Source organism: Monodon monoceros, unplaced genomic scaffold (genome assembly GCF_005190385.1).
Source record: "Monodon monoceros isolate NGI ecotype Baffin Bay Population unplaced genomic scaffold, NGI_Narwhal_1 Super_Scaffold_5, whole genome shotgun sequence".
Lineage (NCBI taxonomy): Eukaryota > Metazoa > Chordata > Mammalia > Artiodactyla > Monodontidae > Monodon > Monodon monoceros.
Genome location: NW_021703782.1, coordinates 28,215,045 through 28,241,026, shown reverse-complemented (window position 1 = coordinate 28,241,026; position 25,982 = coordinate 28,215,045). Strand labels below are relative to the sequence as shown.

Sequence of the window (25,982 nt, the reverse complement as noted above, 5' to 3'; positions counted from 1 at the left end):
ATGTAGTTACTTAACTTTAGATTGTTTTAGACATTTGCACCATGACGTGTGACATGCATAAGAATATCAGATTGTGAAAGCTGAAAAAACCATCGGTTATGAAGTCACTGGCACTCGGTTTGCGTGTGTTGAGGAGGGAGGAGTGAAGCTGCAGCTGAGAAAGAAGAAAAGGCCATGAAGGGAGTAGACTGGGAACATGAAGGGAATCTACATTTTCAAGAAATTTTGCCTAGGATTGTTTTCCTATTTCTGAAAACATTCCAATAAGAAAGTGATTCAGTCATATCAGACAAGGGTATATTTATGGGTGTGGCTTTTAGACAGATGAATTGATCTATACTTTCAGAGTTATAGCTCTAGAGACCAAGTGGAAAGCTAGAAAGAAAACATATAGACTTTGGCAGAAAGGATGCCCCAGCCATATAAAGAGGGGAGAGAAAGAGACTTGTGGGGACAGTGGGAGGATTGGAGGTGAGAGCTTCCTGGGATCTGGCCAGGCATCTAATCCCCTTGGTGGGAGACTTCAGGCGCCAATGCAAAAAGAGCCTTCAAGAGGATGACAGGGGATCAGGACAAAACTCTAGAACAAAATATCTAGAACTAGGCTGTTTAGAGGGGGAAATAATAGAGAACTGGGGAGGAAATGATGGTGATAACATGCTTTTTTAAATCCAGTCAATGGAAGGATTCCCTCCCCACCTCCCTATTTGTGTACGATACCCAGACTCAGATCTGCCTGCAGCCTCAGTAACTTACTACTTCATAACATCATCATTTCTAAATTTTTGAGATAGGTCTAATTTCAGACACTCAGTCCCATTGTTGGACACTATACTGTTTGGGGTTAGGAAATTGAGGTATCTGTGTCCATACAAGTGTCCTTTGCCATATGGTGTGTAAAGCCCTTTCTATGCAAATGAAACAGGTAGGAACTCTCCTTCTCCCTTGTCCCTTCCTGTGACCTGCTTGGTACCCTTAGTTTCTTCTCTTGTTTCATAGCTTCATGATCCATCTTCTCCCTTGAGGCAGAAACCTGAGAAAATTCTGTTATCTATTGCTGCATAACAAATTACCTCAAAACTAAACAGCTTAAAAGAACAAAACTTAAACACAGTTTCTGAGAGTCAGAAATCCAGGAGCAGCTTAACTGGGTTGTTCTGGCCCAGGATCTCTTACAGTGTAGCAGTCAGCTGTCTGCCGGGGCCACAGACATCTCAAGGCTTGGCTGGAGCTGGAAGATCCTCTTCCAAACTCACGTGCAAGGTTGTTGACAGGCCTCAGATCCTCACTGACTGTGGGCCGGAGGCCTTCGTTCCTACCACATGGGCTCCTCCATAGACTGCCTGAGTGTCCTCATGACATGGCACCCCCTGCCCTGTCCTGAGGAAGTGATGAGACACAGAGGAAAACCCCTAAAAAAAAAGTCACAGATTTTTAAATAATCTGATCTCACAAGTGACATCACTTCTGCCATAGCCATCGGTCACACAGGCCAACCTGATACAATGTGGGAGGGGACTACACAGGGGTGTGAGTACCAGGGACAGGGGTCATTGGGGTCCATCTTGAAAGTTGGTTACCTCAGAGAGGCCTTCTGTTCCTTCTCCTGCAGCAAATCACTATGTCTTTCTGATTCTTCCTCTGCAGTGTTTCTCACATAGGACCTCATCTCAAATCTGATTGTTTCTTCTGGAAAGAGGTATGGAGGCTGATGGAGAAGGCCTTGGGGACCACATACCTAAGGGCACAGGTGGAATGCATAATAATATACCAGCATGACCTCCAACCCAAGCTTATCGGGAGAAGGAGAGCAAACATCTGGGCAAGCCAGTCTTTTGGGGAGGATTTGCTCCCTGTGCAGGGAAGGGAAGACCTGTAGCACCAGAGTCACCCGAGGGAAATGAGGTGCTGCGTGCAAAAGCAAGAGAGCACAGATACTTTCAGACTTGGCCTAAGTACCCTAGACTTAGGACCATAATATGGGGTCAGCTTCCCCTGTGCATGAGGCAGAGAAAGTCTTAGGCGATCTCTAGGCAAGGGCCTCCCACTTCCCTGTGAGCGTCACAAATAGGTTTATCTCCACAAGTCTACTTAGATTGGAAGTGGATTCCTAAAGCTCATGAGCTGAGCAAAATTGTGGGGTCCATTCTACTTCAGTGAGAAAGAAAGCCTTGATTCTCAATGGCTGCCATTGGCAGAGGAAGAGGAGTTATACCTGCCATTTGGCCAGTGACAATATACTCCGTTTCCACTGACCATACGTTTCGTCTTGGGATCCTTCCCTAAGATGGGCCTTTTGGGAAAAAACAGGTGGAATTTTCAGAACTTGAGCTGCTAAAGCATCCCGCCCCCCACCCCAGGCAACCACAACCAGCAGCCCCGCCTAGGAGGAGGTAGCTTTAGGTGACTTCGTCATTAGGTTCTCAAACAACCTGAAGTTGGGCAGTTAACTAAGGCTAAGTCAATTAACCAAGGATCCAAGGGGACCAGGGTGGGAGCCCAGCACTCACTGAAATCGATGGGGGATTCTGGGCCTTCCATGAAAATTTGCCTTTGTTCTTGTATCTATGTTTCTGGGACATAATCATAGGTTTATGGACCAGAACAGACAATAGAAGTCACATACCTGCCCCCCATCCCCATTTTGTATATGACTCAGAGAGGTCAAGGGACTTTTCCATAGCCATTTAATGAGTTGGTAACCCAGCCAGGACTAAAGTCTTCTGAATTTCTAATCTTCTTTCCCTGCCTCATGTCAATTCTATGAGTTATCACAGCATATACACTTCTAGGAGGTAGACTGCCTGTTTGCTCTAAGGTCCATTTTCTGCTCTTATTATGATCTCTGAATGACAAGGAACCTCATTTCTCAGGCTGCCTCGTCTTCTGGCTTCCTGTCAGGTTTGGCCAATGCGGGGTATCGATGGAACATTTGAGTGTTGGCGAGAAACAAGGTATTTCCTCCCCTCTTTCTGCTTCTTTTGGCATCTCCATCAATGACTGAGTCTCCCTGGTCCCAGCACCCATTGGACATTCCCCACTGTGACTCTGGCTTGTGTCAAATGACCCTGTAACACCCAGTAACAGTAGCTCCTCCAACCTGTGGAGTCACAGCTCCTTACCACTGTGGCTAATCTCTGAGTTGCCTCACTCTCCCCTGTTTGGCTTCTCAGCACTTCTATTACTTGTATGACCAATTCCCTATATTAAATTACCTCTGTTTATTAAGTCCTAGACTGGTTTCTTTTTTCCTTCCTGGACCCTGACTGGTGGAGTGGGGCCATCATTCTGTGTGTTCTTGCTTATTGTAAGAACACAGTAAATGTTCAGTCATGACAATGTTAACTAAAGAGGAAAACCAGTTTATGCGAGAGAGGTAGTGCTCTGCTCTATTATTTACTCTATAAATCAAGCTGATTAAAACTATATCATATTTGCCATAACTCATGAAAAGCAAAAAGTAGAAACATTTTCCTAAGACATCTTCCTGAGGGTCAGTCTGTACCTTCTCCTCTGTGGTGTTAAAAGAATAGATTTCTTTGATCTCATAGATTTTTTTTTCCATTTCTGTCGGTGACTTAATCATGGAAGGGACTGTTCTTGGTATGTGTGGGTTTGTGTTTTTTAACTGTAGCAGAATGAGCCCTAATGTCATGCCGTTGGTTTCCTACACTTGCTTTGGTAACAGCTCTGCACTTGGCCTTCCCGTCACAAGCCTGGTTGTTGTGACCTACAGTCCTGTTGATGTGCCAACCCCTGTTCTTGGCCTCCACACAAGGATTCCCACAAGGGTTCCATTTGAGGTGGTGGTTTCCAAGATTGGGGGTATCTGTCCGCCAGCACTGGATTTGAGACCACCGGCTTGTTTGTTCTAAGTATTAATATCTCAGTGATCGCTAAACATATTTTCTTTTCCAGAATATTTTCCACAATTTTTTAAGAATGTCTCTAAAACTTTTTTCTTTCGAAGGCCTAAGGGCCTAAAGGGAGGGGCAAGGTTAATGTAAACTTTAACTTGGCAGACTAGTATTTAAAACTTTATCCAAAAAAATATTTTTCCCCTTAAAAAACAAACACACAAACAAAAAACTCTCTTTACATGTTTAAGTAATCCATTTGGGAGAAATTACCGCTCAGCTATTCACACAGCCCTTGGCCGTTTCAGTTCAAGATGCTCTGAAACCAGCCAGCTACAAAGTCTGAGATATTTTCTCTTTGAAAGCTCAACTTAACCTTCGCTACCATGGTGGTGAGAAAAGTGACAACTCATTTTAAAGATTCTCCCCCTTTGTTTCTTTGTCTTTCTTCTGCAGGCCATGTGTTTATACTATGGGATCGCCCATAAACAACAGGGCCCTTTTTCCATGCCAGGAGCCACCCGTTGCCATGTCAACATGGCAGGCTACAGTTCGAGCAGCTGCATCTTTTGTTGTTTTAATGAGTGGGGAAAATTCTGCCAAGCCAACACAGCTTCGGGAAGGTACTGTACATGTGTTCTTTATGTATTGCACACATGCTGGAGCCAGCAACCCAACACAGTGTTTTTCTCCACTTTAAAAGAGCTCCTTTATTAGCTGGGCTGGACTGAACATACTATAAAACATCCTGTCAGAGAAAACAGCCTGGGATGGGGAGAGGCACTTGGGAGCCTAGGCATGGCTTGTGGGGCTCTTCATGCCAGAGTTATCAATTCCTAGATTATTAAGGCAGTTGCTTTCAGCTGATGGTTTGTGGGCCATAAGTGGGTGCTCTTGGTTGAAGACTTTCTGGGCAGGCAAGTGTGCCATGGAAACACCATTATAGTAGAGTTATCTGTGGTTTGGTCATGGAGCCTGTACAGGGTTATTCATTATTCTGAGCGATAGTGCTCCTGTGGGCTGGCCCACTGGAGTCATCCTAGTATTGCATCTGTTCTGTACACTATTTGGCCATGAAGTTTTGTTTTGTTTTTTTAATTAATTTTATTTTTGGCTGTGTTGGGTCCTCGTTGCTGTGCGCGGGCTTTCTTTTAGTTGCAGTGAGCAGGGACCACTCTTCGTTGCAGCGTGCAGGCTTCTCATTGCGGTGGCTTCTCTTGTTGCAGAGCATGGGCTCTAGGCACAACGGCTTCAGTAGCTGTGGAGCACGGGCTCAGTGGTTGTGGCAAGCAGGCTCTAGAGTGCATGCTTCAGTAGTTGTGGCCCCCTGGCTTAGTTGCTCCGCGGCATGTGGGATCTTCCCGGACCAGGGATCAAACCCGTGTCCCCTGCACTGACAGGCGGATTCCTAACCACTGCGCCACCAGGGAAGCCCTGGCCATGAAGTTTTGAACCAAAGGTGTATAAGAAAGATGGAAGGCAAGTGCTAATGCATCATCAAGGTTTTGTCTGCGAATTTCTTGCTTATTGCAATAATTAACACTTTCAGTTGAGATCCTGGGCATGTTGATGCCAGGTAAAATTTCTGTAATTGTAATATTTCTTTATTTAAAATATGGTTTCTCCTTGGACTCTCAACCACTGTGCCACCGGGAGAGCCCCAAGTTGATAATTTTAATGTCTGCATAATATTTTATTGTATGAATGTATCAGAATTTACTTAACATTTCCATATTATTAGACATTTTTATTGTTTCCAAAGTTTTTTCTTATTATAAATAAAGTTGCATTAAATTCCTGGGGAGACAGTTTGTATAAAATTAAAATTATTGAGTCAAAAGTTTTGAACCTGTTTAAGGCTGTTGGTACATATCTCAAGTTGTTTTTCAGAAAGGTTGTACCAATTTACACATCCATCAGTAGTTTATGAAGGTCTCCTTTCCCTTGGAGTTTCACCCATCTGATAGGCAAGAGAAGGCCTCTCTTTAATTTGGATTACTTCAATTATCAACGAGGTTTCATACATCCTTATATGTTTCTTAACCGTTTTCATTTCCTGTTTGTTAATTTCCTTTGTTCATTTTTATATCGAGGTGTTAGTGAGGTTTCAAAAAGTTTGTTTTGTCTTCTAATTTGATTGGATCTTTAAAAAATAAAGATACTGGAACTTCCAGGTTAGTGAACACGTGGAGATGTGGGGAGAATTGTGTACCTGGAGAGGGCATGGAAGTTCCGTGCTCTTTCTCACGTACCTTGCCCTGTGCATCCCTTCCATCTGGCTGTTCCTGAGTTGAGTGTCCACTCGTCATCAAACCCAGCAGAAAAGTATGCAGGTCTGTTTCTTCGGGCCTTCATTTCCTGTGGAGGCTCCCGTGTCACATAAGACTTACGTTACATAAATCTGTAAGCTATTCTCCTGTTTAAAAAATATATAAAATAGGGCTTGCCTGGTGGCGCAGTGGTTGAGAGTCTGCCTGCCGATGCAGGGTACCCGGGTTCGTGCCCCGGTCTGGGAAGATCCCACATGCCGCGAAGCGGCTGGGCCCGTGAGCCATGGCCGCTGAGCCTGCGCGTCCGGAGCCTGTGCTCTGCGGTGGGAGAGGCCACAACAGTGAGAGGCCCGCGTACCGCAAAAAAAAAAAAAAAAAAATATATATATATATATATATATATAAAATAAAATAAAGATATTAATCTCTTATATTTGTGAAAAGTATTTTTCTCAGTTTTTAGTATACCTTTTAATTTTATATAATATTTCTAATCTATAGGAGATTTTAAATTTTATGTAATAAAATATGTTAGGTTTCTTTTGGGAAGTCTTTCTTTGCTCTACGATTCACCTGTTTTGTTCTAATATTTTTATTTAATTTTTATTTATTTATTTATTTTTGTAATTTCACTCTTTAATCTGTTTGTAGTTTATTCTGGTCAGGGTTGTGAAATGAGGACTAAACATTTTTGTCTTCGAATAGGAAACCGGTTATCTAAGATCATTTATTGAATCTTTTCTGATTTGTGATGCCTTCTTCATGAAAAAACTAGATTTACACATGTAATAAAGTCTTCAATGAATGTTTATTTGATTCTGAAAGTCAAAACAAAACAAATCATACATTTTAAAATTTCATTTCTAAAAATAAGCCACATTTACATGGTTCATTTACAAATGAGCAAAGGACAAAAAAATTTACAATGTCTCCTTTTTACTCCTAATTCCCAGCTACCCAGTAACCCTTCCCCAAGGCAACCAAGGTCACCAGTTTCCTTTGTATAGTATATTTTTTCCTCTTTTGTTGCACAAATCATAACATGCTATACACTTTTTTGTATTGTGCTTCCCTCTTTAGAATAAGTTTATCTTATAGATAATTTCATATCTGACCATGAAGAGCTTCCTCAATATTTTTATGACTATAGAGTATTCCATAAATGGATGTTTCACAATTTAGTTAACCAATAGCTCTTGACTTCATTCTATATCAAATAAAGAATTTAATGGGCATTTACTTCTATCAACTTCCCTCACCCACATTCTCCAGTTTTAATAAATACAGTTTGGGATTTGTGACTCATACTATCTCTATATTTTGTTTTTGTATTATATCTTATTTTCTAGGAATTATAATCGTTGTTTTACATTTTCATCCAGTTTCAAATTATATTTTTATATTTGCAATAAGTATTTAGACTTTCTTTACTCTTGATCTCTTAAGTCTGAGCCATCTCCTAGTCAGCTGGGAAATGGCTTCACTTTTTTTTTTTTTCCTTCCTAGAAGGATGGGTATGTGGTATATTTTCTTAGTCCTCCCATTTTTAGGTGAGCTTTTTGTTGTGTTTACTTATGAACAATCCTTGGCTAGGTATTAAATTCTTACTTCTTTTCCCTCTTAAACGACTATAAATGTTTTCATTACCATATCTTACTTAGTATTTCAGAGGAGAAATCTGATATCATTTAAAAAAAATTCTTTGAAAGTAGTCTGATTATTCTGCCTATAGGCTCATAGAATTTAAAAAATTTATTGATGTAATTCAAAACTTTCTAGAATGGAGCTGGTTGTGGGTACCTTGGTTTTTAATCAACTTAATTACAGTATAATTTATGTATAATGAAATGCACACAGTTCGTCTTGTTCAATGGTGTTTGACAAAAAAATGCATCTAAGTAATTAATCAGCACCCCTATGAAGATGTAGAACATTTCTATTACCCTAGAAATTCCCTTGTGCCTTTGCCATCCCTCCTTAAGTGAGTCTTCCCTAACCCCACTCCAGTCAACCACTGATCTGATTTCCATATCTATAGATTAGTTTTACCTCTCCTAAACATTCATGTAAATGGCATCATTCGTGTGTACTCTTTTGTGTCTGGCTTCTTTTGCTCAGCATGAGACTTACCCATATTGTTGTGGATATCAATAGTTTATTCTTTTTTAAAAAGTTGATGAATAGTAATCCATTATGTGAGTAAACTAGTTTGTTTATTCACTCATCTGTTGATGGACATTTGAATTTTGAGGGGGCATTACAAAAAATATTCTGTGAACATTCATGTGTAAGCCTTTTTGTGGACAAAGGTTTTAATTTCACTTGAGTAAATACCTAAGAGTGGAATTGCTGGCTCAGAGAAGTTAACTTTGTATCTGGCAAACTATTTCCAAAGTGATTCAATCATTTTATATTCCACCAGCAGTGTATGAGAGTCCAGTAGCTGTGCATCCTTGGAAACACGTGATGTTGTCAGTCCTTTTAATTTTAGCCCTCCAACTGGGGTGAAATACTATCTTGTGGTTTTAATTTGCATTTCTCTGATAACTAATGATGGTGAGCAACTTTCATGCCCTTATTGTACGTTCTTATGTCTGCCTTTGAAAAGTGTCTCTTCAAGTCATTTGCCCATTTATTTAATATGGTTTTTTTGGTTGTTTTTTTGTTAGACTGTAAGAATACTTTATATACTCTAGATGCTAGCCTTTTGCCAGATAGGTGTCACAAATATATTCTCCCCGACTGTATGGCTTGCCTTTTCATTTTTTATTTACACTTTATACCACTGAGTTTCCACTTTATACCACTGAGTTTCCATGGAGACATTTTATTCTTTAGTAATTCCATTATAGATTGTTATTGTAACAACGCTTGCAATTCTTCCTTATCTTTTTTGTTACTTTGTTGTCTTTTGATCTCAATCTGTTACACTGTTTCAGCCTGTTTCAGCCTGTTGTCCTCTCATGGCTTTTTACCATTTTTTCATAGAAGTTATATCTTCTTGTATCATAATGGGAATGCCAGTTTTCTAAACTTGTTTTGGCTTCTGTAGTAAATTCATTTCCGAGGCTTGTTCTTCCTCTGAGTCCTTAGAACAATGGGACTCACACAGCATCTTTTTTACCCTCCCTGCTTGTTTCCCTGACACGCTGAATTGACTGAGTAAATGAAACACTGCAGTCTCAAGCAGGCACTGATACCTGGACTCCTCCAGCCTCCATTTCTGGTTTACTTGTGATGATAACTACGCTTCCCAAGATGCGATGTGGCACTCCCTACCCCCACCTCACCAAGCCTACATACTTTCTCATTCATGGTTTGGTCCTGCAGTTCAGATGTCAAAGCTTGTGTTTGGCAGTGTTGCTCAAACTTGAGCATTACTTTTCTTGTCAGAGGGAAATAAACCTCATGATTCACCAGGGTTGACTGAAGTTATTTGTATTAGAATGATATCTTTAAAACTATAAATGTATGCTTATTTACAAAAACAGGCAGTAGACTGGATTTGGCCAGGGGGCTGGATTATCCAGATATAAATAAATCCTGCCAAACAATTTTGTATTCCTATACTCTTATGCATCTAAAACACCAAAAAAAGTTTAAATTAAATGCAGACCAAACCATTAAATCAATGAAATTCAAATGGACAACTTCAGTTTATTGTAAAAGATTATTATTTTCCTGAAATGAAGCTGCCCCTTACAATATGAATGTGGTGCTGACAGCTCCATGAAGGTTCTCTTGAGGTCGTTGTGCCTGTTCTACCCTGAGCCACATCATGATCTTATTCTCCACCACTTTTCTTCCATATGCTGTAAAGCTTTTGCTTACAAATCATGCCGTGATGTCATTTAGCCTTTACTCACCAAAAGCATCATTCTTATGTTCTTTTCTCATAATCTCTCAATAATTAAAGCAGTGCTACATGTCCCTGTGCAATCATATACACTACTGCAGATGTGAACTCTGAAATTGTTTGTCAGGACTCATTTGTATCTGGATAATCCAGCCCTTTGGCCAAATCCAGTCTACTGCCTGTTTTTGTAGATAAAGTTTTATCGAAATACAACCATTGTCTATGGCTGATTTGGTGCTGCAATGGCAGAGTTAAACAGTTGCAACAAAGACTGCATAGCCTACAAAGGCTAAAATATTTACTAACTAACCCTTTACAGAAAAAAAGTCTTCTGATCCTTTCAACATCTGTCTGTCTACCTATCTATTTGAAGATTACCATCAAAAATTAAAACACGAATTGCCTTTAACATTTTCATGGAAAATGTTCATACCTCCAACAGTGTATCTGTGGATTTTTTTCTCCGAATTTCCAATTCAGGGCATAGTTATAATAAAGTAGATAATAATTGGGATTTGCTTATATACAACTTTATATGATACCATAGAGCAGACTTTACCAATTCAAACTGAGAGAGGAGAGAGCTACACCAGCAGAAAGAACTTTATGCTAATACTGTACGCCTCCTGCAGCCCACAGCTGGGGTTTATCAGAATACAGTCAGGCAAGAGTATTAACAACGCTCTTTGCCAGGCCCAAAATGGCTGTTCTGAGGATGGAGTAATATCTCCAAATGTGTCTGCACTCCTTAGAGAAAAAGGGTATGTGGATACAAGATGCTACTACTTCCTTTCCAAGTCATGTTTTCTAGACTGGTAGATTGGTCTCATAGGACCTCCACTCTGTTGTGCACAAAGCCCTTTAAAACGAAGAGCTATCATTGAAAACATGAGCAGCAAAACCCAACCCGCAAGTCACAGTTTCCATCACAGTGACACGTCAACCTGATTAGTACATTTGCCAGGCACCAGCTGATTTCCCGAAAGAAGAAAAGCACCTGGGAGCAGCATAATGTAATGAGGCAGATAATAGCGACAGAAATGATAACAACCCTTGGGCAGGGGATGGAAATCAGACGATGGACCTCTGAGTTCTCACTACATGAGGGAAATCATTCCTCCTGGCTATTATTTTTTTTTTTTTTTACGCTGGCCTCTCACTGTCGTGGCCTCTCCCGTTGCGGAGCCCAGGCTCCGGACGCGCAGGCTCAGCGGCCATGGCTCACGGGCCCAGCCGCTCTGCGGCACGTGGGATCCTCGCGGATCGGGGCACGAACCCGCGTCCCCTGCATCGGCAGGCGGACTCTCAACCACTGCGCCACCAGGGAAGACCCCTCCTGCCTATTTTTAAGAAGGCTAATGGTTTAGACGGTAGTGTGATGACCATCATAAGAATCTTAGTAGCTGAGAAATCACTATCCTTTTTCTCAATAAGGCTTAGTCAAGGCCATAGATTTAGATTGACTTATTTAGCTCCTTTATTATATAACTTCCCCAGCATCATGTCATTTGAGCAGACCGAAATGTTAGCCTGTGTGTTATTGTCAGCCTATATTCCCTGCCAAAATGTAGCTAAACTATTAAGCACAGAGACCCAATGTCCAGTACAGTGTTTTGTATATAACAGGTGCTCAATACCTATTTGTTGAATAAATGTGTTCTCTGTAATCAGACAGAAGTAATAGGTTCATGGAAGAAGCATTTAAAATCACTACTGATAGTAACAAAAGTGATTTCAGGGTCATTCCTTTAGTTTTGCTTCTGATTAGAGTTTATGCCTTTTCTCCAGGCTCAGTATATTTTGAAAGGAAAAAATTGGTGTAGTACATGCTTATTTCCCCCAATTTGGTAATTTTGTGGTTGTTGTTTAATTTTGTTTTATTTTCACAGAGTCTAATTTAGTGTCTACTTCCTAGAAAATTAAAACATTCCACTCATGTTTTTCATGGGAAGCCTCAAGTAAATGAACAAGACTAATTTAAGCTCCTTCCAAATATAGGAGAAAAAGCATATGAACAAGTGAAAGGTGTTAAAAACTATTTGTGCCTTTGCTTAGGCTCTGATTTCATTTTTCTATGCAAAAGTAGGAGACTGTAGACATTACCTCATCCTGAGCAAAATGCTACTCTCTGGCCTGCCCAACTGACCAGCTCCCTGACGTTCTCTCTCTTGATTTCGTGTGGGAAATTCCAGGGAAAAGCCAAGATTTCAGGGTTCGGACCCTCCTGTGTGCAATTGAAAGCCAACTTTTCTTTCCTCTTGATGGCTCAAAATGAGCAATACTACTATTTAGACTGCTTCCACAGTATAAGACCAGGAATTACGTATAAGGAAATGGTAAATTAAAAGACATTAGGAATGGTTATGATTAAGTGTTTTCACAAAGAGAGAATGCAAAGTAGAGAGGGCTCCTTGTTTCTTGAACTGAGGAAACTTTATACTGGGCTAGTATATATACATGTGTTTCAAGGGGTAGGAGTACGGAGTGAATGCATCTTTTCTCTTTAGAAAGCTACTGTTGATTGAAGACTGTGTTCTGCTCTATTACATCCCTCATAAGGTCTCACATAATGCCTTGCACTTTCTAAATCTTTGTCAGTTCATTCTTTTGTTTGTGATTTGCTTTTTGTCTAGTTCTTGCTTGCCCTCCTAGAGTTGCACTTACCATATTTGGCAAACGGGAAAGTCATCGTGCTTTCTTTTGGATAATGATGATTCTGGCAGGCGTGTGTATACCCATTCTTGTTGCTGTGGATTTTTTTTTTTGGCTGTGTTGGGTCTTCGCTGCTGTGTACGGGCTTTCTCTAGTTGCGGCGAGCGTGGGCTACTCTTCGTTGCAGTGCACGGGCTTCTCATTGTGGTGGCTTCTTATTGCGGAGTACGTGCGGGCTCTAGGCGTGCGGGCTTCAGTAGTTGCGGCATGCGGGCTCAGTAGTTGTGACTCACGGGCTCTAGAGCACAGGCTCAGTAGTTGTGGTGCACGGGCTTAGTTGCTCCATGGCATGTGGGATCTTCCCGGACCAGGGCTTGAACCCGTGTCCCCTGCATTGGCAGGTGGATTCTCAACCACTGAGCCACCAGGGAAGGCCCCTGGATTTTTGTTTTAGGCTTGACATTCATGAATTTTCTCAAGTGAGTAAAGTACTAAAGCACACTTGTGACCATCTGGCACAGAATGATTTGGTGTCCAGTTTGCTGATCCACTTTGTATTTAAGTTTAAGGGGAACTAGGTTATCCACAGCGTAGGGCAGAGTGCAGGTGAGACTTGGCATAACAAGCCTGGTGAAATGTATTCCTTTAGGTATTCGTTAGCCACGAGGGAAAACCTCAAAACCTGTGGAGGTGCTTGTGTTCTGGGTTCAGTAGGTGGCACTCTTCTACCTGGTTCACGAGAATGATCTTGAAGGTCATTCCCTCCTGGGTCTCCTGTGCCATAAGCAGTACCATGTTGCCAGGAAAGGAAACCTGAAGCCTTGCCAGGTGGCATCAGTGCCTGGGAAGTGGTGGCATGATCTGGCACATGGCTCTGGTCAGGCAGTGCTGGTGCATACCAGCCCAGGGCGTCTTACTGTCGTCTCCTTTGTTGTGGTGCCAGTTCTTGCCCTTGAGCAACAGCGGAAAAGGACTAACAAAAGGCAGACATGCCATGGGTATTCAGGAGGGTGGTACTAGCTCATAAAACCAGAACGGGTAGACTCAGCATCTAAAAAGTAGTGAAACAAAAAAGCTGGGGTTTGCTGAAAGCCCCAAGCACTAGAGAAAGAAGCCAAAAGAGGAAGAGCAACCCAAACTGGGAGCTTTGCCTATCCTGTTATGTATCTATTATATTTATTATAATAAATATATAATAAAAACATTATATATAGTGTGTCTATACACACTTATAAATTCATATTCCTATATATACATGCTCTTATATATACAGCATCAAGCATTTTAAATTTGTAGTACAAAGATGTTCCAAAATAATGAAATAGCTTGACATATGGACTAGTTTGGGCAGGAAGTTCTGAAGTTAAGAATAGTGGCTAGAGAAAGAAACAAGCTTGAGGTAGGAAAGAAGCAGGCACTACAGAAGAATTGAGTAAAGAAATATATGTAAATAAAAGCATGTATGAATTTGGTGTTTCCAATTGCTTCATGCTGTTCGTCTAACCTACAGTGGAAGAGTTTAAAAGATAAAGTGGATGCTTTAACTAGGGAGAATTTAAGTGCCTGTTTTAATTTTCAGTGAAACAATAACTCTTTAAAAACAAGAAATTTTGTGAGAAGCTTAACTTTGCAAAGATAAGTCATCTGCTTTTGCCTCTGTGGAAGCAGAGTGTTTTTGTGTGTTGTGGCTGTGCCTTTAGTGTGAGTTGAGTGAGTATGTCCAAGACTCCCCTAAGAATAGTACGATGACGTTCCATAAATTTTGTATTTAATTTACTATTAGCAGGCATGATCGATGTGTAGAAATAACTACGGTATCTTGATTTTCTTTTCCTTAAATTTTTTTTCTTTTTGTAAGAACAATTTCCTCAAATAATTAGCAAAGTTTTTCACAGGTTTAGCATAAAAAGTTCTCTCTCTTCCCATGAACGGAATACTCCATCATGTTCTTCCTTTTTTCCTCTCCACTTTTCCTCCCCTGAAAGATAGAATCTTCAAGACAATTCATAAGACAGTTTTTTAGAATAGTATGTGAAGAAAATAATTAAGGTAATTGTTTTAACACTCTCTAGTTATAAGGATTTTCAAAACTTACAATTTGAAAAATTACCCATCTCAAATTCTTATTGTACTTGCAAAACACACAATCATCTTTAAGGAAAATTTCAGTCCCGTTTTGAAGACGAAAATGTCTATTTGGATCTTGTAGCGGCTGCTAGCACAATTATAAGAACAATATTTGTTATATCTGTCTTACTAGTGAGACAATTGAAGTGTAAGAATTTTCTCTCCTAAACACGTTCCAATTAGAGGAGGTGGCATAGAGGCTTTCAGGAGCTTTATGAGGAGGCCCAGAAGGGAGGTGAACTGGTGGCTGCTCAAGCCTGCACAGTTAGGGAGCGCCTCTTCCTCTGGGCCCCTTCCTACCGCCCCTCTCCCCGTGCATCTTGCTAATGAATCCTGGCCTGGCCTGGCCGTGAAATCATGTGCAGAGGAAAAACTCTGGGTTAATTCAAGCACAGGATGTTCTCTTTGCTTTGCAGCTGGTGTAGCAAGGGAGTCTAGGGCAAGTGGATTAAATCAAAAAGGAAAATGAAGGCATTCACTGTCTATTTCATCGAGGATGGCTCATTTAAAGTAAACACCATTTAAATAGTCTCCAAATGGCCCATTCTATATGAAGTCATACAGGATGCCCCCTTTGGGCTGTCATTCTCCTTTAAATGGATCGCTTTGTGTGCACAGTGTTTTAATGCCATTCAACCTTAAACCCCATATGTGGGCCTCATCGGGCCACAGGCTTCAGTGCACATGTGGCAGCCATACCTTCGACATTCTTAGTCTCTGCCTCCAGAAAGTCAGCCCAAGCAACAGGGGGAGGCAGCTGTAAAGATGACAGCAGTTAACATTTCTTCACCACTTACTATGTGCCAATTACTATGCCTAGAGATTTCTGTCAATATATATGTTATCTAAGCTAATCCTCACATAATGCTGTGAGGTAGAGACTGTGATTATCCCCTTCTTATAGATGAGGAATCCGATGCATGGAGAGGTTAAGCAATGTGCCCAGACTGGCAAGTATGGATCAGGGAATTGAACCCTTGCAATCAGATTCCAGAGCTGGAACTCAGTCAGTGGATATATTCAAGAGAAACAAACTCTCGTCAATTCTCCTCGCAAGGTCGACTTATTCCAAACAATAGATAATCCAGAAATTATTTCTCTTTGTCTTTGGAATGCACGCTCTGCTTTCTGGGGGCAGTATTCCCACCTTGTTATTTGCATTTTTTTGCAGTCTGGTTTGAGGTGAGGTCGGCTATTTCCTGAGCAGCTACCCCCCTGTAGCAGTGGGCTGTCTTCATGCAAGATTGGACTCAGTGGAATAATCCGTGAACAGACAACCGAAAAGAGACTTTGCTACCAAATGAGGATACTAGACAGGGCCTCATAGTAATCAACTAGCAAGAGCCTCCCCAGAGCCCTGGAAGCATTCAGTTGTCGCAGCACTGGCTCCAGATTTACCCAGGGTCAGGCAAGAAGCCCACTGGACTGGACCTTTGAGAAGCTTCTGAGAAGAGTCCAGCTAGGGTCTTTGGGAAGTGGGTTCCTGGCCAGTTCTTCTGTGGCCCAGCCTAGTAATGATCTGCCCCTCTTTGACTTGCTTGGTAGCCTGGAAAACTCTTTTACTTTAAAAGCCTGAAGTACAAAACAGTTTCTTCCATATGAGCTCCACTAAGTAGAGAAATCTAAAAAAATAAAAAGTCTTGAGGGCTGTATAGGAGAAAATCATTTTGAACATTTAGAATATGGGTTTGGGGGATGTTTTCAATACATTTCCCCCTCAAATCCTTTTCTTTCTATTATTTAACTTCCTGAGAAGACTGAGGAGAGAGCATGGCAGTTCTAAAATACTTTTGCTGGACTTGACTCAGGTTCTGTTATCACTTTTGCTATCTCACTCCCAAACTCTAGGTCATTTTAAGGTTTCTGACTTTTTTTAATTGCTAATCTCATTCCAGTCCCCTGCCACACCCCTCTGTGGCTTTCAGTGCCCTCCCCACATCACCTTGAGGGTACAGACATTCTGATAAAGGTGCTGGGACATGGTGTGATTGGGCACTCTGTGTGGATTCTCCATGACCATGTGCAGGCATCTAACAGATACCTCTTATTCCATTAGCAGTGTTCTTTCTTGAAAGTAGTTTCAATTCCTGCTATTTCCACAAGTTTCATCTTGTCCCTGTGCTAGATGGATGGTACAAGAACTAGAGGGGCAGCAAAAAAACAGCTCAAAAGTTCAAAGCAGAACATAGGGAGAAAGCCTATTGTGCATAGTGTTTCATTCTTTTTTTCCCCCTAAGCTTTATTGAGATATAATTGACATGTAACATTATGTAAGTTTAAGATGTTCAATGTGATGATTTGATATATGTATATATTGCAAAATGACCTCAATAAGGTCTCTCTCTATATATCTATATCTCTCGCTCTATAGATATATATATAGAGATATATATGTGTGTGTGTGTGTGTGTGTGCATGTGTGGTGAGGACCTTTAAGATCTACTCTCTTAGCAACTTTCAGATGTACAATATTGTTAACTGTAGTCACCATGCTGTACATTACATCCTCAGAATTGATTCATCTCATAACTAGAGGTTAGTACTCTTTGAACGCGTTCACCCATTTCCTCCCCTACTGCCCTCTACCGACCACCCTCGGCAGCCACCAATCTACTTTCTCTATGATTTTTTTTTTTTCTGTTAGATTCCACATGTAAGTGAGATCATACAGTATTTGTCTTCTTCTGTCTGATTTATTTCACTTAGCATAATGCCGTCAAGGTACATCCATGTTGTTGCAAATGGCAGGATTTTCTTCTTTTTTTATGAATGAATAATATTCCTCTGTGAGTGCATGTGTGTATCACATTTTCTCTATTCATTCCTCTGTCATTTGGGGCTTAGGTTGTCTCCATGTCTTGGCTATTATGAATAATTCTGCAATGAACATGGGGTGCATCTATCTTTGAGATAAGTGATTTCATTTCCTTCAGGTACATACCCAGAAGTAGACTTTATTCTACAGGTTCCCTTTGTGTCTCTCTTGTGTTGGATCATCTGTCTTCCTCTTACTTGGTTTACTACCTCCTTTTGAAGCATATTTTACATACTCTAGTAGCTTCCAGAGAATAGAATGTGTGGGAGGTGAATTGTTTTTGAAACGTTACGTGTCTGAAAATGTCCTTATTGTATGTGATTTTTGTTTTCTCTCTCTTTTTGGAAGCTTGTAGGATCTTGTCTTTATCCTCAGGGTTCTCAAGTTCATAATGATGCATGATGATGTGGCTGGATTTGTATCCAGTGTCCTGGGTATTGTGTGCCCTTTCAATCTGAAAACTCATGGACCCTTAACTTTGGGGAAATTTTCTCGAATTTCTTAGCTGACGATTTTCTCCCTTCTATTTCCTCTGTTGTCTTTTTTCTGGAGCTTCTATTACTTGGATACTGGACCTTCTGAACTGCTCTTCTCTTTTTCCCTCATGTTTTTGTCTTTTTTTTCTTTCTAGGGAGATTTCCTCAGCTTTATATCCCATCGTACTCCTTTTAATTTTTTTCTTTCCTTCTATCCTTAATTCTCTTTACTTTCAAGTCCTCTTTTTAAATCTTACACTGTTCTTGTTTCAGCACTGCAATAAATTCTCTGAACTTTCAGTGTGTATCTGTTTGGTGTTTTTTGAAGTTTTCTTCTTCTTGCATGGTCACTGTCCTCCAAGTTACTTGTTTCTCTTTGTTTGGGTCTCTCAGTTTTGCATTAGGGGCTTTCTAAAGATGCCTGAAGGTCCTTGATTTGTCTGTTGGTGTTTGAGGGTAGGGGACTAAAATGCTGATTGGAGCACTGAGTGAACTAAGACTTGTCATCTGTAAGTTTCATCATAGGCTGATCATAGGGAACCTCCAATGTCAATATCCTTCTCCTGGGTTGGTCAGGTTTTTTCATTTTCCTGCCTGGAGGTAAAAACCTGGTTGTCAGCATTTTGGGAACCAAATAAGGGGAAATAGCTGATGGTCTCAGTATCTGATATGCATATGTTCATCTAATCCCATTCAGTTTGCCTTCAACTATGCCATTGTCCCCCTAGAGGCCCTCCCTTTTATTCTCTAGAAAATAAACCTCCAGTTATTTGCTGGTGTGTGTGTGGGGGGGATGGGCAGGTAGTCCAGGTGTGGGGAGTAGGGGAAGCCATCCAGGGATCTGAGCCCTTCTTAGTCATCCAGCCTGCCCTGCTTAGTTTAGTACTTCTTCTACTCCCAGCCTTTTGGGGGCATCTGGGGGATAAAATGAGGTGAATCTTGTCTTTCCCACAGCTAACTTAGGATTCAGGGCTGCCATGTCATTCGCCACTCTTCCCACCCGCATTGTGGCTTCCAGTATTTTGCGGTAATTGTCTCCTATACTTTCTCCTTGTTCCTTTTGGTTTAAGCCTTTAAAAAAATCCCTTTACTGTCCTTTAATTGGGTTTTGGGAGAAAGCAATTTAGGTCCTTTACCCATTTTTTAACTAGGATTATATGTTTTCTTGCTATTGAGTTGTATGAGTTCCTTATATATTTTGGATATTAACTCCTTATCAGAACTCCAGATCAGTGTTCAATCTTCCATTTTTTCCTGAAATCCTCACTATTGCTGTTTATTTACTGAACCCCCAAGAGTCTGAAGTTTTAAAAGGAAGGTTCAGTGGCCCATGTTAAACACTCCAAGATATGTTTCAGAGAAAGAATGACCAGACCACAGCTCTTTGACCAAGAGAGTCTTGTTATTTAAAATTTCTCTTTTAAACCTAGGATATTCAAAACATTTAGTTCTTCACCCATACCTTCTTTCCTCTTCTTCTATCTCCACCTCCCCCCACCCAACTTGTGCCAGCTCTCACTGTGTCGTTCAGTCCAAATTGAAGTTCTTCATGGAGCTGCTACAGGGAGACATCAGGTTGCGAGTGAGGTAGTTATAAGAAAGTAGAAACATTAAGGAGGTGGGTGCAGTACAGCACGTCACGTCAGATCCATGTCAGGTTTTTATCAAGACTGCTGGGATTGTCTCTGCCTTCTTACTGGCTTGGGATCACAGCAGCCATTTTCTTTAAAGCTGTGGTTTTCCTTCAAGCCCAGAAGAAGCTACGCACGTCATCAGGTTGTCTCCAGCATCACTGGATTTGGTTGTCTCTTTAAAGAGGAGCATACCTTCAGCTTCTTAGTCAGCTGTGGAGGAAGTGATCTCAAGAGTGGCCATTCTGATTCTAGAACCAGGATCAAACTTACAAGCAAGTTTGAGAGAATGGCTGCCTCTGTAATGGGTTTCCAGCAGGATGCCCTTCTACATTTCTTCTTCAAGTATCTCCTCTAATAACTTCCAAACGTGATATCATATCATATTTATTCAAACTTGATATCATGTTTATTTTGTCATTGTTTCCTATTTAAAATTTTGTTTTTTATCAGAGAAGTTCTGCCATGTATTTCTTTGGATCTAAGTTGGTAGAGTTTCAGAGGGTAATAAATAATGACCCCACTAACCTTCCAAAGTTCAGAATTAGTTGAGAGACAAAAGTCCAAGCATATAGAGAGCAAAATCTAACCTATTACTGATTTTTACTGGTAAAGCACTTTAAAAAACGTCATTAGAGGTCTGCTGGTCAATATAGGCATGGTAATATTTCTACCCTGAATTTGACATCTTATTCACTCATTGACCAAATTGGATGGCCACAGGCCACTCTATAAGTGTTTAACCCTCAAAAACTTAAAACAAGAAAGAAAAGAATAGCTCCTCAAAAGCAGTCAGTAAGGGGTGGAAAGAGAGGCTAGGGGTGTTACTCTAGTGGAAGTTCTCCCCGTGGGAACATGAAGAGTGGAGAACTGTGTTCTATAATGTGAGGTGATACCAAATCCCTGAAGACACACCACTAATTTATAGCAGATGCTCAGAAAAAATAATATATTAAATCAGGTTGAGTGATACATTGAGATTTATTTCAGTAACATTAAAATCATTTTCCCATCTTAGAAGAAAGGAAGCATAGTGTTATAAGTTTAGTCATTTGTTCCTTTGGTTAAAAAACCTTCATTATGGTTTGGACTAAGTGGAGGGTATACCTTTGGCTGTGGTAGGGAGCCCCAGCTACAAATTCCAGCCCTGTTACAAACTAGCTGGGAGTCCTTGGCTCCCCTGAACCTCTGTAGACCTGTTTTTCATCTGCTTAATGAGGAATTGGGACCACCCCAATACATTAACAGATAAAAAGGGGAGGGATAAGACTGAACTTCCATAGATAAGTAGTTTCAGGGTTGGGACTAAAATCCAGGTACTTTCCTTCCCTAGTCTCATTGTTTTTTTACTGTATGCATTTTAGATTGACTTGAACTGAATTTAGACAAAGTAGTTTGGCAGCACAGAAGCGATCATTCATTTGTTCATTCACTCACTCATTCATTCATTCAACACAGCATCTTCCTTTTTATGCCAAGTACCGTGCTAGGCAATACGGATGAGCCGTGTCCTTGACTCCATAGCAGTGTACAACCTCTGTCCTTACGCATTTGCAGCTATTAGTGGCCACCTCGACCACCCTTCATTTATAGCCTCACTTGAAGGGCTTCAAACTGATCCCTGGAAGAGATCCAGATCTCCTTGGCTGTCTTGAATCCATCATCCCTGTTTTGCTTTCCCTGAGACCTAGAATAATGCCCCCACAGTTGACATGACCCACCTCCAAGAATTAGCTCATCCCAGCTTAGCACACAAGCTCTTCAAGTGACTAAAGAGAAAAATTACACAGTAAGGTCTAGGACCATACATTGGCCTCATTATGTTTTCCTCTTTCTGTTTATAGGATGCTCAAGTTGGCATTACTACGTAACCATGCCAATGCCAGCCTCCACCTTCACAATTGCAGTAGGATCCTGGACAGAAGTGAAGCCAGAGATCTGCTCATCAAATGATCTGGCAACAGAGAGATCCTTCTCACCTTTCGAGGCTGACTTCAGGTTTGTACTTGGGAACTTGATGAAAAACAAACACTTGAGGGAGCAGTATGATGCATTTATTCCAAGCACTGGGAATGTGAGTCATTCCTGCTGAGAAATTAAACCGAAATATGATTAATCAAAGCAGGAAAAGCCCTGCTGGGAGAGAAAGAGAGTTGAGAGGCAGAAATGTGGGCATATTGTTTATGCAGAAAGAAAGAGAAAAGAAATATATATGAAATTCTCTGTGTAGTCAGGTGAAATATTTTTATGTGTTTCATTAAGTCAACAGAATCTTCAGATTCAATACTTTCCTTCTACACCTTTTAACTTTGGTTTTCAGTACTTGTTCAAAAACACAACTTAATAGAAAGAAGTTGCTTGTCTGATGGATTACCTTGTAGGCCAGTCTGCTGTTTTGGTTCCGAGACTGCTATTAGCAGTCTACAAACGTGGGGGGAGTCAGCCTCCTTAGGAGCACAGGACATGAGGAAGCTGTCAGACGGCCATTGGGTTATAAGAATCCTGCCGGGTCAGGGCTCTGTTAACTTCAGCAGCAATGTCTTCTTTTTCAGGGTCGATCAGAGAAAATAAAAAAAACTGTTGTTAAATTAGTATAGGCCTTAGGATATTTACTTGCAGCCTCCCGAGGCATTCACCTATTTCTAGTTTTCAGAGCCAATAGGGAGGAGAATGCACATATGAGGCACAGAAGTGCGCTCACTGTGCGCTGTTGCATCATGCTTTATCCCTAGGACTTTGACAGCCACCTCGGTTTAATCTTTTTTCCTGTTTACAGAAAGTCACCAAGTCAGTCCCTTTTGGTGGAGAGTAATGATACAGATGCTTAGTTCATCTTTGAAAACCAACTAAGATACGCTCTTAGTGCAAATTCCTTTTGTTTTATTTTGCTATGTTGCTTTCATTCTTACCACAGTGACAACAGTGGTTGGTATCCTTAGGAGATAAAGCCATTGAGGCCTCCCTTAACATAGGCACGACTTATTGCCCGCATTTACTTTTTGGAGGAAGGGAAGTAATTTCTACTTCCTACTCAGTAGCTTGCCTATTTTGGACTGTCAGCCCTGAGCTATATAGAGGATCCTAGATTGCTTATTGGATTTTACTTATGCACTCTTGAGGGAAGAAGAGAATTGTGGACAGAAGTGACATGCTGCTTTCACGTGGGAACATTTAATTGCATGTGCAACCCTCCGATACTCTCTTCCCTTGTTACTGAGATCACAAAGTAGACCTCACTTTGCAGTTGCAGGCAGCCTAGACTTCTGAGTGGGGAGGACAGGTGCCCTGGAGAGTCACTTGGTTTCACAGTGCACTTGGTATGAGTGAGAAATAACCTTTTTTTCTGTTAAGCCACTGAAACACTAGGGCTATTTCTTACTGCAGCATGTCCTAGCCTATCCTGAATTGATACAGAAGCCACTGGATGTGGCAGTCAGGGAAAGTCTTGATCTAAATGTCATCTCAGTTAGTTCTGAGGATAAGCCTATAAGTTAGATAGGCTTTATTATCTCCATTTTTCACATAAAGATACTGAAGCTTCAGACAGCAACTTGTTCATGTTCATAACCCTGCTGAGTTACAATGCCCAGATTCACATCTGGGCTTGACCCCCTAGAGAGGTGATTCAGAATCTTGCCTGGGGACTTTTAAAAACTCTATGTAACATCCACACCTCACCTGGAGTCTGATCTACCTTCCCACCTGGAGAGTCAGCACCATGACCGAGCCACGGTTGTTGATTGGAACCTGTCATGTTGGAATAGAAAACAGAAGTTGAGAGCATTGCCTTTGAGGCCGAAGGTGCCATTTCTACTGATTGGGTATGTCTCTTTGGGCAAGCCATACTTCCCTTCTCTGTAGAATAAAGACTTTGTTCGGGGTTCTCAGATTCTTTGTGGTAAAGAAGCACTGTGCTCTTCATCTACACCCTCAGGACTCATTGACTCTTAGGGGAGGTGTGCATTGAAAAATGTGTGCCTTAGGAAGAGAGGCAAAAGCAAAGATAGAAATTTGTTATTTTGTCCTTCTAGCCATATTCCCAGAGACACGAGGTGGGGGAGTGGGCAGCAGCCATTTCTCGTGTGTGCTCTTTGCTGCCCAGAAGTAACTGCAATGGCTTTTCACTCTTCTTGCACCCATAATTGCGATGGGAGCAGGATATGGACAGATTGAGTGGGGATTCTGGGAAGAGATGGTATCTGAAATTCCTAATGGGGTTTAGGGGAACGGGTAAATCTGTTTCCTCTTTTGTCCTCCTGAGTCAGAACCAATTGAGAAACAGACAGAAGGAGAGCAAGATAAAGGGTTTTTTTGGTTGACAGAAGCTGGACGGAGGGAGTGTTCAGGTGCACAGTTTCAGTGGGCTTTCTAGTACTTCATTTCCAAATTAGACAAACTTACCCACCCACCCAGTGACCCACTCAGCTGGACCTCTGCCAGCCTCCACAGATGCACACAGACTGCCCAACAGCCAAAAGTAACCCCTCTGTGGGCAAGCGGATTAAACAAGAGAAAGCCCAGAGTGGCAAGCCAGTCTGATCAGCTGTGGAGAGAGGTCAAGGGTACCACTCCGGGGAAGCATGTCCTTGTATGGAAACAAGGGCCTGCAGAATGGAGTCCCTCCCCCACGCCCTTCCACGTCTGACATGCTATGACTAAGTTTTCCCTCCGTTCATCAAAAATGTACTGCTGATAAATTAGTAGCTTACATTTGCTTAATCCTTCCCTGGCTGCGTGCTTCATGTGTGCTGTCTTTAGTCATCAAAGGGTGGCTTTGTGTTTTTATCCATTAAATCTTTGGCTCCATGCTAAGTTTGCCAACAGAGGTGCTCTGAAGTGCCAACCGCAGTGGTGTTTTTGGTTATGTTCACATCTGGTCCCCTTGGCTCCCCCCCCAATACCCCCCCGCCCCGCTGCCCTTTTCTACTTCAAACCTTCCTAAGACCGCCAGTTCAATTCATGTAAATGTAACGTATACAGGGGCCTTATATACCACAGGCTTGCGTTTGACTGAAGTGTTCATCTGGGTCCCAGAAATTTGACCAAAGTATTGGTCACTGAACTTTTGATCACTGTTCATGTGGCCTAAATTATCGGAAGAACATTCTCTCTTCCAGCTCCAGTTCCACACATGCTCTAGCCCATTCTGGGTGAGCAAATACGTTAGTTAACAGGCACTTAGGTAAACTTTTGAAAGTTTATCAACTTTCTTTGGCTGCAGTATAACCTTCTCCAGCCACAGGGGAATCTTTGTGTTATGTTTAACCTCTCAAAAGGCCTTTTTTAAAGCATTGTCTTCACTTGGGGGCCATACAGTTTAAGCACGACATGGAAACTTGGATAAAGTTCAGAGGACTCAGGAAAAATGATTTGAAAGCATGGAAAGCAGGCAACCCAAAGATGAAAAGCCATTGAGGTTGTTCATTCTAAAGAAGGGAAGACTTGGTAGGGGAAGAGGTCTTCTTTAGAGTTGTAAAGGCGATGAAAAATTCCCTTGTGGACCTTGGAGGATGAATGCTGTTTCTATCTCTTTGAGAGTCTGGAAAAGAAGGAATAATATATATATAACGTATTATACATATATATAAATCATAGGAAAAAATGCCGATTTCCAGCACACCCTTCACTATGAGAGAAGCCTTTCCATATCTTTCTGGCTTGGTTTGATCTCTCCAGCCCTTGCTCCCTCAAGGTATTTCGGCTTTCTGTCTCTTACTGCACCCATCTCAATTTGCTTTGCAATGTACTGAGTGCCCTTAGAAAATGCATCCAGCTTCCAGACACTACTACATCACTGTATATATCGACATCATTGTCAACAATTCATTGGGGGCTGGTGCTGGGATTTTGAACACTCGTGATTTTTACGGTAAGCAAGCATCTAATCCGCTTGCTGAAATATGTTAATAAATTGTGTAAACTGTGTCACTGTACCTTTCAGAATTTAAAATTTTTTCTCCCAAGAGAAAAAGCTCCTCAAAGATAGGGTTGGAGGGCTTCCCTGGTGGCGCAGTGGTTGAGAGTCCGCCTGCCGATGCAGGGGACGCGGGTTCGTGCCCCGGTCCGGGAAGATCCCACATGCCACGGAGCGGCTGGGCCCGTGAGCCATGGCCGCTGAGCCCGCGCGTCCGGAGCCTGTGCTCCGCAACGGGAGAGGCCACAACAGTGAGAGGCCCGCGTACCGCAAAAAAAAAGATCTATAAAAAAAAAAAAAGAGGAGCAGGAAGCCAGAGAACCACATACCAGCTGAGCTCAGCTTCAAAAAAACTCCAGGGTCCCAGTTAACTCAAGAAGCATC

At 41.5% G+C, this 25,982-nt stretch overlaps 1 protein-coding gene across 8 annotated transcripts in view; it reads left to right on the top strand.

Moving 5' to 3' along the window:
• AOPEP (aminopeptidase O (putative)) overlaps window positions 1-25,982 on the top strand; it is a 357,857-nt gene that overhangs the window by 64,093 nt on the left and 267,782 nt on the right. For 7 of the 8 annotated variants that reach the window (XM_029202684.1, XM_029202679.1, XM_029202680.1 and 4 more), the window contains exons 3-4: window positions 4,314-4,480; window positions 21,529-21,682. In XM_029202684.1, coding sequence (XP_029058517.1) covers window positions 4,314-4,480; window positions 21,529-21,682 — 321 coding nt within the window. The remainder of the gene's footprint in view (window positions 1-4,313; window positions 4,481-21,528; window positions 21,683-25,982) is intronic. The other variant, XM_029202686.1, reaches the window with a different exon arrangement.